The sequence below is a fragment of the Pan paniscus genome, chromosome 6 (genome assembly GCF_029289425.2).
Source record: "Pan paniscus chromosome 6, NHGRI_mPanPan1-v2.0_pri, whole genome shotgun sequence".
In the NCBI taxonomy this organism is placed as follows: domain Eukaryota; kingdom Metazoa; phylum Chordata; class Mammalia; order Primates; family Hominidae; genus Pan; species Pan paniscus.
This window is the reverse complement of record NC_073255.2, coordinates 80,490,830-80,503,332: the sequence shown is the minus strand read 5'-3', so window position 1 is coordinate 80,503,332 and position 12,503 is coordinate 80,490,830. Positions and strand designations below refer to the sequence as shown.

The 12,503-nt window shown below is 51.6% G+C and overlaps 1 protein-coding gene across 1 annotated transcript; it reads left to right on the top strand.

Annotated features, from left to right (window-relative positions):
* Positions 1 to 2,396: 2,396 nt before the first annotated feature.
* LOC106634969 (proline-rich protein 13-like) lies at positions 2,397 to 5,143 on the top strand. Its single transcript, XM_034965432.2, is given in 2 exon segments — positions 2,397 to 4,209; positions 4,507 to 5,143. Coding segments are annotated over 2 exon segments (594 nt in total). The 5' UTR covers positions 2,397 to 3,876; the 3' UTR covers positions 4,768 to 5,143.
* Positions 5,144 to 12,503: the final 7,360 nt, after the last annotated feature.

The window sequence follows — 12,503 nt, the reverse complement described above, 5'->3', positions numbered from 1 at the left end:
TCTGGCGAGACTGAGGCAGGAGAATCGCTTGAACCTGGGAGGTGGAGGTTGCACTGAGCTGAGATCATGCCACTGCACTCCAGCCTGGTGACTGACTGAAAGTCTGTCTCAAAAAAAAAAAAAAGTCATATAAAAAGAATAAAAGAGTCTCTCCCTCTCCCTCTCCCCCCCCCCCCCTCCCCTCATCTCCCTCTCCCCACGGTCTCCCTCTCCCTCTCTTTCCACGGTCTCCCTCTGATGCCGAGCCGAAGCTGGACTGTACTGCTGCCATCTCGGCTCACTGCAACCTCCCTGCCTGATTCTCCCGCCTCAGCCTGCCGAGTGCCTGCGATTGCAGGCGCGCGCCGCCACGCCTGACTGGTTTTCGTATTTTTTTGGTGGAGACGGTGTTTCGCTGTGTTGGCCGGGCTGGTCTCCAGCTCCTAACCGCGAGTGATCTGCCAGCCTCGGCCTCCCGAGGTGCCGGGATTGCAGACGGAGTCTCGTTCACTCAGTGCTCAATGTTGCCCAGGCTCGAGTGCAGTGGCGTGATCTCGGCTAGCTACAACCTCCACCTCCCAGCCGCCTGCCTTGGCCTCCCAAAGTGCCGAGATTGCAGCCTCTGCCCGGCCGCCACCCCGTCTGGGATGTGAGGAGCCCCTCTGCCCGGCCGCCCAGTCTGGGAAGTGAGGAGCACCTCTTCCCAGCCGCCATCCCGTCTAGGAAGTGAGGAGTGTCTCTGCCCGGTGGCCCATCGTCTGGGATGTGAGGAGCCCCTCTGCCCCGCCGCCCCGTCTGGGATGTGAGGAGCGCCTCTGCCCGGCCGCGACCCCGTCTGGGAGGTGAGGAGCATCTCTGCCCGGCCGCCCCGTCTGAGAAGTGAGAAGCCCCTCTGCCCGGCAGCTGCCCCATCTGAGAAGTGAGGAGCCCCTCCGCCCGGCAGCCGCCCCATCTGAGAAGTGAGGAGCGTCTCCGCCCGGCAGCCGCCCCGTCCGGGAGGGAGGCGGGGGGCAGCCCCCGCCTGGCCAGCCGCCCAGTCCGGGAGGGAGGTGGGGGGCGCCTCTGCCCGGCCGCCCCTTCTGGGAAGTGAGGAGCCCCTCTGCCCGGCCGCCACCCCTTCTGGGAGGTGTACCCAACAGCTCATTGAGAACGGGCCATGATGACGATGGCGGTTTTGTGGAATAGAAAAGGGGGAAATGCGGGGAATAGATAGAGAAATCAGATTGTTGTTGTGTCTGTGTAGAAAGAAGCAGACATAGGAGACTCCATTTTGTTCTGTACTAAGAAAGATTCTTCTGCCTTGGGATGCTGGTGATCTATGACCTTGCCCCCAACCCTGTGCTCTCTGAAACATGTGCTGTGTCCACTCAGGGTTAAATGGATTAAGGGCGGTGCAAGATGTGCTTTGTTAAACAGATGCTTGAAGGCAGCATGCTCGTTAAGAGTCATCACCACTCCCTAATCTGAAGTACCCAGGGACACAAACACTGCGGAAGGCTGCAGGGTCCTCTGCCTAGGAAAACCAGAGACCTTTGTTCACTTGTTTATGTGCTGACCTTCCCTCCACTATTGTCCTATGACCCTGCCAAATCCCCCTCTGCGAGAAACACCCAAGAATGATCAATTAAAAAAAAAAAAAGAATAAAAGAATATAGGGAGAAATGGCTTAAAAGTTAGTTGGAAAAAATGGGAGGTTCTGATAAATTTTCAAAGTGATGAAACAAACAATACTACCAACCAAGAATAATTGATGCAAGAAAAATTGTACTTCAAAAATTAGAAAAAAAGAAAGACTTTTAAAGATTAAAAAAAAAAGTTCAACACCAGGATATTTCTAGAAAAAATCTTAAAGAGAGTTCATTATGTTGAAAAATGAAATTATGCTGGACAGCATCATAAAACCATATGAAAATATTAAGCTCTGTTGAATGTAAATATAGATGCAGATATACAATTTTCCGCAATAATAATGATGGTGCCTAAAATTGCTAAATCTCAACTTGTCATGGTGGCTCATGCCTGTAATCCCAGCACTTTGGGAGACTGAGACAGGCCGATCACTTGAAAAGTCAGGAGTTCGAGAGCAGCCTGGCCAATATGATGAAACCCCATCTCTACTAAAAATACAAAAACCAGCCAGGTGTGGTGGCAGTCACCTGTAATCCCAAGTACTCAGGAAGCTGAGGCAGGAGAATCACTTGAACCCAGGAGACGGAGGTTGCAGTGAGCTGAGATGGCGCCGCTGTTCTCCAGCTTGGGCAACAGAGTGAAGACTCTGTCTCAACAAAGAAAAATTGTTTAATCTCTGTTAATATACACACAATATATAAGGATATAAATTGTGATGTTAGTAAGAAAGTAGGAAAAATTTTAAAGTATACATTTTGTATACTATTAACATGAAGTTGAAGGCAAAATCCGTTTGCCCTGGGGACCTTAGCACTGGTCAAGGGAGTAGGCAAAGCTGCCATTTTCTTTCCCTCTGTTCTTCCATCTCCCCCATCAGAATTTTTCTTGGTCTGCAGGAATAGTCAACAGGTCCAGGCTATGTCCTGTCACACATACATACACACACACACACACACACACACACACGTGCAGGCTGGCATGGTGTGTATGGATAAAACCTGGAATTTAAAAAATTTTTATATTTCCTAAAAGTGGGAAACAGAATTTTCGGCATAATTCTCAGGACTTTGGGCTGGGGAAAGGGTAAGTCCTTGCTTCCTGCCATGTGGTTTCTCATCAGAGTTGTTGGGGCCTTCTCCCTGCAGGAGTCCCCCAAGGAGATGGTGAAGGAGATTTACCCAGTGCTCATGGTGTCACTGCACCTGATGACATGTGTCACTGCACCTGCTTGTCACTGCACCTGGACAGCAACATGCTGGACCACTTCTCAGAGCTCTGCAGCATTGAGGAGCTGCAGGAGGGCTCAGCACTGTGCACGATGGAGGGTTGGTTTGGAAGTTAGGTGGTCTGTTCTGGGGAGAGTCCCCAGAAGCAGGGCCAGGCAGCACCTCACCACCCCTTCTGGGGTCTCTGTGTCACAGATGAGCACATGAAGGTGGGTCTGGAGCCCAGGTCTGCATCTCAGGCTGTCACACCAGCACCTTCTGACTTCATGGCCCGTGACTTAAAGAACAGAGTTGTGATTCTAAAAAAAAAAAAATCAGGCAGTACTGAATCAGGGCTTGACATCAGCCCAATCAAAATTCGTAAGGATAAATGATGTTTTGTAAAAAACAAACAAACAAAAACAAAAACCAAAAAACTTTAAAAGTTTCAGTCTTTTAATGAGGAAGTCTGTGCAGTACAGCACCACCAACTGGTGTGGTGAGATTGGCTTGGGTGTAAAGCAAAAGCTCTCATGTACTCAAGTTCCCTGGGGAGGAGCCACTCGTGTTCCTAGGACCTAACTGCTTGTTAAGAGCAGCTGTGGGAAAGATCTGTAGCTCAGTGGTGTCTCTATAGCTGTTCACAGAACCTTTCCTCTTTCCTAAAAGAACCACCATTAAGCCGGGCACGGTGGCTCACCCCTGTAATCCCAGCACTTTGGGAGGCCGAGGCAGGTGGATCGCAAAGTCAGGAGTTCGAAACCAGCCTGGCCAAGATGGTGAAACCACATCTCTACTAAAAATACAAAAATTAGTCGGGCGTGGTGGCAGGCACCTGTAATCTCAGCTTCTCAGGAGGCTGAGGCAGGAGAATCACTTGAACCCGGGAGGCGGAGGTTGCAGTGAGCTGAGATTATGCCACTGTACTCCAGCCTGGGTGACACAGCAAGGCTCTGTCTCAGAAAAAAAAAAAGAACCACCATTAAAATCCCATGATGAGACTGGGAAGGAGGAGGCATCACCACCCAGGCTGTGGTGGAAAGGCTGGAGGAAACACCTAAACATGTGCAATCCCAAAGCCCAGCTGCCCGGTCCAAATCCATATCCCCCCAACATCAGGTACCCTGGAGGTTCCAATCATGCCAACCTACCACCTACCAATACAATCTTTCCTCCAGGCCCCTTTTCTCCCCAACTAGGAGATCCCCAGGGAAATCCAGCTTTCCCTGCAGGTGGGCCCCCTCATCCTGTGCTATAGCCAGAGTATTCAGGATGCCAACCCTAAGGTCCCTACCCTCCTTTATACCCACCACCTGCCCCTGGAATGCCTCCTGTGAATCCCTTGGCTCCTGACATGTTAGGACAAGGAGTGATAGTGGACAAGAAGATGCAGAAGGCTGGGCACAGTGGCTCATACCTGTAATCTCAGTACTTTGGGAGGGCGAGGTGAGTGGATCACCTGAGGTCAGGAGTTTGAGACCAGCCTGGCCAACATGGTGAAACCCTGTCTCTACTAAAAATACAAAAATTAGCTGGGTGTGGTCGTGGGTGCCTGTAATCCCAGCTACTTGGGAGGCTGAGGCAGTAGAATCTCTTGAACCTGGGGGGAGGAGGTTGCAGTGAGCCAAGATGGCGCCACTGCACTCCAGCCTGGATAACAGAGCAAGACTCTGCCTAAAAAAAAAAAAAAAAGAGACGAAAAAAGAAGAAAGCTCATAAAAAGATGCACAAGCACCAGAAGCATGGCCAGCATTCCTCCTCTTCCTCCTCCTCTTCCAGCAGTGACCTGACTGAATACAGGCCCTGGACCCTGTATTCAGACCCTCAAGTCGCACCAGTTCTGCTCTCCCATCAAGCTTCAGATCCCATGTTGTACTGGGGGAAAGTAGCTCCTGTGCTCCCCACCCCTACCCCTGCCCGGTCCTCACCCTGCAGTTCAGCCTTGAGTGCCTAGAGAAAATGGGAAGAGGATTGCTATGGCACAACTGTCTTCTTGCTGCTTGGATACATCACATAGCTGATGAATTTAGCAGGGGAACTATTTTCCAAAGATGATGAGCTAAATGTTGAAGACAAGTTTAAGATCTGTAAAATGTTATTTTTTACTGCTTCTTTTAATATTTGTGATTGGGGCCAGGTGTGGTGGTTCACGCCTGTGATCCCAGCACTTTGGGAGGTCGAGGCAGGTGGATCACTGGAGGTCAGGAGTTTGACACCAACCTGACCAACATGGTGAAACCTTGTCTCTACTGAAAATAGAAAAATTAGCCTGATGTGTGAAGGGGTGGGTTGCCCCTCCACATCTGTGGGTGTTTCTCATTAGGTGGAATGAGAGACTTAGAAAAGAAAGAGACACAGAGACAAAGTATAGAGAAAGAAAAAGGGGCCCAGGGGACAGGCATTCAGCATATGGAGGATCCACGCCAGCCCCGGCCGCTGCGTTCCCTTAGTATTTATTGCTCATTATCGGGCGTGGCAGGATAATAGGATAATAGTGGAGAGAAGGTCAGAAGGTAAACACGTGAACAAATGTCTCTGCACCATAAACAAGGTAAAGAAAAAAGTGCTGTGCTTTTGATGTGCATATACATAAACATCTCATTGCCTTAAGGAACAGTGTTGCTGCCAGCATGTCCCACCTCCAGCCCTAAGGCGGTTTTCTCCTATCTCAGTAGATGGAGTATACAATCAGCTTTACACCCAGACATTCCATTGCCCAGGGATGAGCAGGAGACAGAAGCCTTCCTCTTATCTCAACTGCAAAAAGGCGTTCCTTCCTCTTTTACTAATCCTCCTCAGCACAGACCTTTTACGGGTGTCGGGTGTCGGGTGTCGGGCTGGGGGACGGTCAGGTCTTTCCCTTCCCACGAGGCCATATTTCAGACTCTCACATGGGGAGAAACCTTGGACAGTACCTGGCTTTCCTAGGCAGAGGTCCCTGCGGCCTTCTGCAGTGTTTTGTGTCTCTGGGTACTTGAGATTAGGGAGTGGTTTGAGATTAGGGAGTGGTGATGACTCTTAACGAGCATGCTGCCTTCAAGCATTTGTTTAACAAAGCACACCCTGCACAGCCCTTAATCCATTTAACCCTGAGTTGACACAGCACATGTTTCAGGGAGCACAGGGTTGGGGGAAGGGTTACAGATTAACAGCATCTCCAGGCAGAAGAATTTTTCTTAGTAGGGAACAAAATGGAGTCTCCTATGTCTACTTCTTTCTACACAGACAGAGTAACAATCTGATCTCTCTTTCTTTTCCCCACAATGTGGTTTTGGGCACCTGTAATCCCAGCTACTTGGGAGACTGAGGCAGGAGAATTGCTTGAACCTGGGAGGCAGAGGTTGCTGTGAGCCGAGATTGTGCCACTGCACTACAGCCTGGGCGAAAAAAGCAAAACTCCGTCTCAAAAAAAAAAAACAAAACACTTGTGATTTGGGGGTTTTGTGGAAATTTAATTACGATGAAAAATCTATATCTTTTTTGTAATGTTGGCATACTTGGGTAATTTTGTGGCAAATACATTTCCCAGTGGACCTCTTGTTGGTGGCACTAACTGCAAGGTTGCTGGGAAAGTGGAGTCTGTTTGGTGGATGAGCTCTGACTGCCGTTTTGGAACCTCACCTCTACTCATGCTGTCTCAAGTCCTTGTCTCATTCTCCAGCTCTCAGTTCAAATAAAGTTATTTCTCCGGGGAAAAAAATTCCGTGAAACACACACTGGATGACAGTGCTGAAGTTGGGTGCCCTGGGAAGTCCTCAGGACACCCCTGCATGAAGGCTGCCCCAGGAGAGCAGCGCAAGGTTGTGGAGGTCTCAAAGCTCTGAGGACCCTGCCTACCGAAGACAGGAGTGCCCACAAAACAGTGGGCCCGTGGGCTCCCCAAGACCTACGTGTACCTCGGAGGCATTTGGCAGAAGATTCTTTGTGAACAAAAATCTCTGCCCACTAGGAGGCAGGAGAGTGTGTGTGTGTGTGTGTGTGTGTGTGTTGAAACCAGAACTCCACCTTATGTGTTCATTGTGGAATTTGAAAATGGAAGCCTAAAGTTGAAAATTAAAATCACCCGTGATAGCTGTAAACTATTTTCTGTGCTAGATGGGTTGTTCCAGGGTGCGGGGTCCTGGTAACACCCTTCTTTCTCCCTTCCTGAAAGAGTTACACATACTGCTCAAGGCCTGAATCCACAGGTACCATGTCCAAGCCCTGCTCAAGAGCCTGGACCCATCTGCCACCTTCAGCAGAGTTGACTGAAGCTGCTTGTCCTTCTTAAGCATTTTCTCCAATGGTGACCTGAGAGGGGTGGGAGGTATTGGTGTCAGGACTGAACGGAGGGAAAAGGAGCATGGAGGCCAGGGGCTGAAGACCAGGCCTTCCAACCTGGAGGGGCCTGGCCCTGAGACACCCAGACCAGGGTCACATTTACGTAGAAAGACAACTGGCTCTGGGTGGCCCTGTGCTGACCACAAGCCCCGGGTTCCTCACAGATATACAGTTATCATAGATATTCAAACAGTGGGAATTGGAAGAATGGCTTGGAGATGGGCCCTGTCAACTGTGGGTCACTGAGCACATCCTGCCAGGGACCCAGGAGGGGCCATTGTGTCTCTAGAACCATGACTGGAAGGTGGAACTCCCACGGTGAGCAAGGAAGAGGGTCCTCGTTGGGTTGGAGGGCCACACACCAACAAGCCTGGCTTATTCAAGCTTGGCCATTCCTGAAGCACTTCCAGTGCCTACCATGAGCAGTAGGAACCCACCCACTGGGAACTGCAAGATGCATGGAGACCTCATGTATCCGTTTGTAATTACAGCCAAGGGCCAGTGAGGCAGCATCACTGCATCCACATGGGGCTTTTACTGGAACCAGTAAGTCTCTGCCAGCCCCCCACAGGCTCCTGGGATGCCACTTGTTCTGGGTCTGTGGACAGACAACCAGGGCACGCACTTAGTGCCCACCCACTCCTTGTAGGCCCATAGCCTATCACTCAAACCCAAGCCCACCAGCCCCAGCTTCCCAAGCCATTCCCACTGGAGCTGCTCAACCACATCAGCCTGAACTTTACAAAACCCTTTGTCATGCCATAGAAAAAAAGGTGATGGCTTTGTCCCATGCCCCTGCCTTGTGTCATGTCATGTGGGGGTATGTGATGAACTGGCCAGCCTAACTCCAGTGCTTCTGCCCAAAAAACTGCCCCCACTGCCTGAGTCCCCTTCTAGGGAGCTGTCAGTCAATGTGGGAGAGAGCAGCCCTGGGAGGGACCCCATCTGCTTCTGACTTCAGTGCCAAGAAGAACCTAGAGCAGGTAGAGGTGTCAGAGAAGAAGCCTGCGGCAGGGCTCTGAGCTTGGTGGGCTGTGTATCTCCCTCTCCACTGCCTGCCGTGGGGCCTAGCACCACACATTCAAGAGGAAAACCATCACATTCCAGGTGTGCAGCTGGACTGCTCCCCGGGCAAGGGCTCCCATGACACTGCGTGCTCACAGAGGATGTCTACACCTTGAGGCTGAGCTATGAGGAGAACATTCCTGAACAGGTGCATGCAGACTGGCCCTGCCCTCGCTGGGAACCCCCTTCCTCCTGGGTGCCAGACAGAATTCTGTGCCCTTTTCTGGAGGCTCCATGCTGGTCAGTTCATTTGGAAGTCTAAGGCTATCAATGAAGAGGTTAAAAAAAAAAAAAAAAAAAAAGACAGAGACTTCTCAGAGCAGGTTGTGGGGCACAGCCTGAGCCCTTGTCTTCCTGGTCCCTCTGCAGACCTGGGATTGGAAGAAGGAGCTGCAGATAATGAGGGAACTGCTCTGCCAGAACTGGCCTAAGCGGCTGCTTCAAGAAAGAGCCATAATCAAGGTGCTTATAGCCCCTGGTGACTGACTGGCAGCCTCAGGCCCACCTGCCATCTGCGGGCAGGCTTTCTTGTGGACAGGATGAAAGCAAGGAAAGCTGGAATGAGCCCAGCCCTCTCAGGCATCCTGAATGCTGTCTAGGGTTTCCTGCAAGGCCTTCTAGCCTTCTGCTTCCTGGCAGGTCACCCATGCACCTTTTTCTGGCCTCTTTGAGACCTTGATTCCCTGGAAGGAGAGGATTATACTTCCACTGTGCTGAGTGGCCAGGGCCATCCAGCTTCCCACCCTCTACTAACAACCATGGGGCTCTCACTTGGGCACACACTGCCTAGCCATGCCCCTTCTAAGGCAGGAGCTCATTTATCTTACACTTTCAGCTTACTAGAACTTAAAAGTTATCAATGCTGTTATTAAGGTAGAGAAATTATGGGGGGAAGGTTACTTTCTGAGTATTCCCATGTGGGGTGCAGGGAGTAGGGAGGCAAGTCAGGGCCTGTGGTTGTGCCTTTTGCTGTGCCTGAGGGCAGGTGGGCCAGGGCTGGGCACATGAATGTCTGGGGGTCCACCACTGCTGACTCCCTCCCCCTCACTCGGAGCTATAACCAGGCCAATCCATAATCTTATCATGGAGATCATCAGCACAGGTGGGGCTGCCGAGGATGCTGGGGGAGAGTTCCCAGCCTGTCCTGGCGGCCGGTCCTTGCCAGGGGTGGCTCATAACTCAGCCTCTGAGAGAAGCAGGCAGACATCTCTGCAGGAAGCTGGGCGGTTGTGGCTCAGGGCAGCCCAGCCCCCACTGATGGTGGAGTGGAACTACCTCCCATCAGGCTGTGTCTCCACAGCCCACCCTTGGAGTCAGGAGGTGATTTACCGTGTGTGCAAAGCAGTCAGCTCCATCAGATGCATGGCCTTCAACATTCAATTCAACTCGGACATCTCACCAGAGAAGCAATGGGGACCAGCCAGTGTAAAATCCCTGCAAAGTTGGACAGAGCCTCACGCTGGGGGGTCTGGGGTCCTCAGTGCTGGCGGGCCTGTCTGCCCATCTGAGCACTGCTCCGTGGGACTGTGTTCGCGGCCTCCTGAAGGAGGGCTGTGGGCTCCTCAGTGAGGTCCTGAGCCTGTGGAATATGCCTGAGGCCACGCTCATGGGGACTTGCACCTACGTGCACCTCCTTGACCATCCCACTACATTATGAGTGACTGTGCCAAGGTGGGTGTCGAGCACCCTCTGGGCTGTATCAGCAAAGGCCTTTGGGCCTGGCCTGGGATTGAAGGATGGCAAATGAGGGGTCTGGGGTTGCATTGTCACCCCACATGGTAGCAGGAAATGAGAGCGTCCAGGCCTACAGCACTGGAACCCTATCGAGGGGGTTAGGAGGCTGTTCACTTCCCCCCCGGGCCCATGTGGAAGATCGGAGGGAGTCTAGGGGGACCCTGGGGAGACACTTGTTCTGTCTGGCGTCCCCCAGCTCCACCCTTTGATAACCATTTCCTTGGGAGAGCTGAGGAACCTCTTGTGCTCCATTGAGGCAGGGCCTCACCTCACACGGTATTGGCAAGGAGGCATTCTGAGACTCTGAATGAGAAGCTAGCACAGTGCCTGACAAGTACTCATGGGAGCTGTCATCCTCTGTAACCATCACGTGGCCTTGTAGTGTTCAGACTGCCTGGCCTGGGGCTTGGTGAGGCTGTTTGGGGATCAGCTAATTTAGGCTCCCACTCTTTCCTCAATCAGTGTCTCTGTTTGGTGTTTGTTTATTTATGGGTTTTAAAAAACCTAAGATTTCATTTATAGTAGTTTCAAGCTTGTATGTATTTGTATAGATTTTATTAGAAGGAAGAGGGCTTAAGGAAACATTTTTGGCCATGCGTGGTGGCTCATGCCTGTAACCCAGCATTTTGGGAGGCTGAGGCATGCAGATCACCTCAGGTCAGGAGTTTGAGACCAGCCTGAACAACAGGGAGAAACCCCGTCTCTACTAAAAAAAATACAAAAATTAGCTGGGCATGGTGGCACATGCCTGTAATCCCATCTACTCGGAGGCTGAGGCAGGAGAATTGCTTGAACCTGGACGGCAGAGGTTGCGGTGAGCCGAGATCACGCCATTGAACTCCAGCCTGGGCAAGAAGAGTGAAACTCTGTCTCACGAAAAAAAAAAAAGAAAACAGAAAAAGAAAAGAACATTTTTAGAAGTTCTCAGTGGGGCATAGACTTCCATGTCACAAATGCTAATGTTGACCTTCTCTTGCTGCCTTTGTGCAAAGTATATATAGGAAGTGCAGCCAGAGGTGACAAGGCTCAGTGTCTAGAGCCGTGCTGCTTGGGCTTGCTTGCTGGCCTGCGACCAGGTGAACTCTGGGTGTGAGGTCGTGCCCATCCTGGATCTACAACCCCCACTCCCTCTCCCAGGCCCTGTGTAAACAACACAAGGCAGTGCTAATGAGCAGGCTAGTAATGGGCCTCAAGCACCCCAATACCATCCAGGAAGATCTGAATGCCATCTGTGGCTGGGGCTGTGTGGAGACAGGGGCTGTGGCTGCCTTGGCTTGTCATGGCCCACCACAGACACACCTGTCCTGTGCTGCTTCGCCAGCAGCCAGCTGTCAATGGCCCTGAGCCTGTCACACCATGCTTGCTACCTCATGCTGCTCTTGTGTGAAAAAATTATCCTGAGATGGCGCTGCTGGATGTTAGTGCTGGAAAGGCGGCAGCACCTTTGTCCTGGGGGATTAGGAACTGACCAGATCCTTCCTGACTGCCCCCCAGAACAAGTGGGGGCTGGTGCTGCATTGAATGATGACCCCCCCGAAATGCGTTTGCACTGGCTCAATGAATACACAATGCAGAGGCCTAAAATGAAGACACATGAATCGTATTATGTGGAGATCAGCTTGCAGCTGGGAAACAGGTGGCTCTCAGGTATCTCATCTTCCCCAGCAAGTGTGGAATGTGTCCATGCCCATGGTGTGTGATCTGCCCTTCTTAACTTGTACACAACTCCAGGTCAGTTCTGAGTGAAGGACATGCAGATGAGATTTCTCAGGTCATTTGTATGTTTGACATTATGGCTGCTGCTTTTGCTGCCACTGCCCCTAGGCCCCACCTGGCTTAAAGGCTAGGCTTTAGGTAAAAAAGGTGGAGGGCTTCCTGTATCCTGTGATGGGAAGTCAGAGATCCCTGGGGGTTGGGGTGCACTTTAGTTTTGTGGCAGGATGAGAGCTGCAGTGATTTTATTAATTGTGATTGGCCTGGCCTGGGTGTAGCTCCGGGTGAGGGGGAGGGAGTCAGCGGTGGTGGTCCCCCAGACATCCATGTGCCCAGCACTGGCCTGTCTGCCCTCAGGCACAGCAAAAGGCACAACCACAGGCCCTGACTTGCCTCCCTGCTCCCTGCACCCCAGATGGGAATACTCGGAGGCTACAATCTGAATGTATTTTTCTCCCATTTTAATCCGAACTGCCTAACACACCGTGGAGATAGGATGGGTGAGGGGCTTTGGGGGAACCAGGGCAGAATCATGGATCCTGGGGGAAAGTTAAAGATACAGGAGTGGTTTTCACCTCTCTGTGGAGCCCAGCTCTCTGCCTAGTCATTGCCACACAGCACCTTTACAGAGACTAGCTCTGCGGTGATTGGGAATCCCAACAGCCCCGGGCTGCTCCCTGTCCCCTGCTGCCTGTGCTCCTTCCCTTGCCCTTCAGAGCCCACATGAAGGAGGAGGTTGCCACCCTGTGAGCCTGAGGGAGCTGTGTCTGACTGGAGCTTCTGCCTAGGGTATTGCAAAGAGCCACTTATGGGTATAGTCTGTCCAGATACCTTGTTTCAAGAAGAATGGATGTAAGC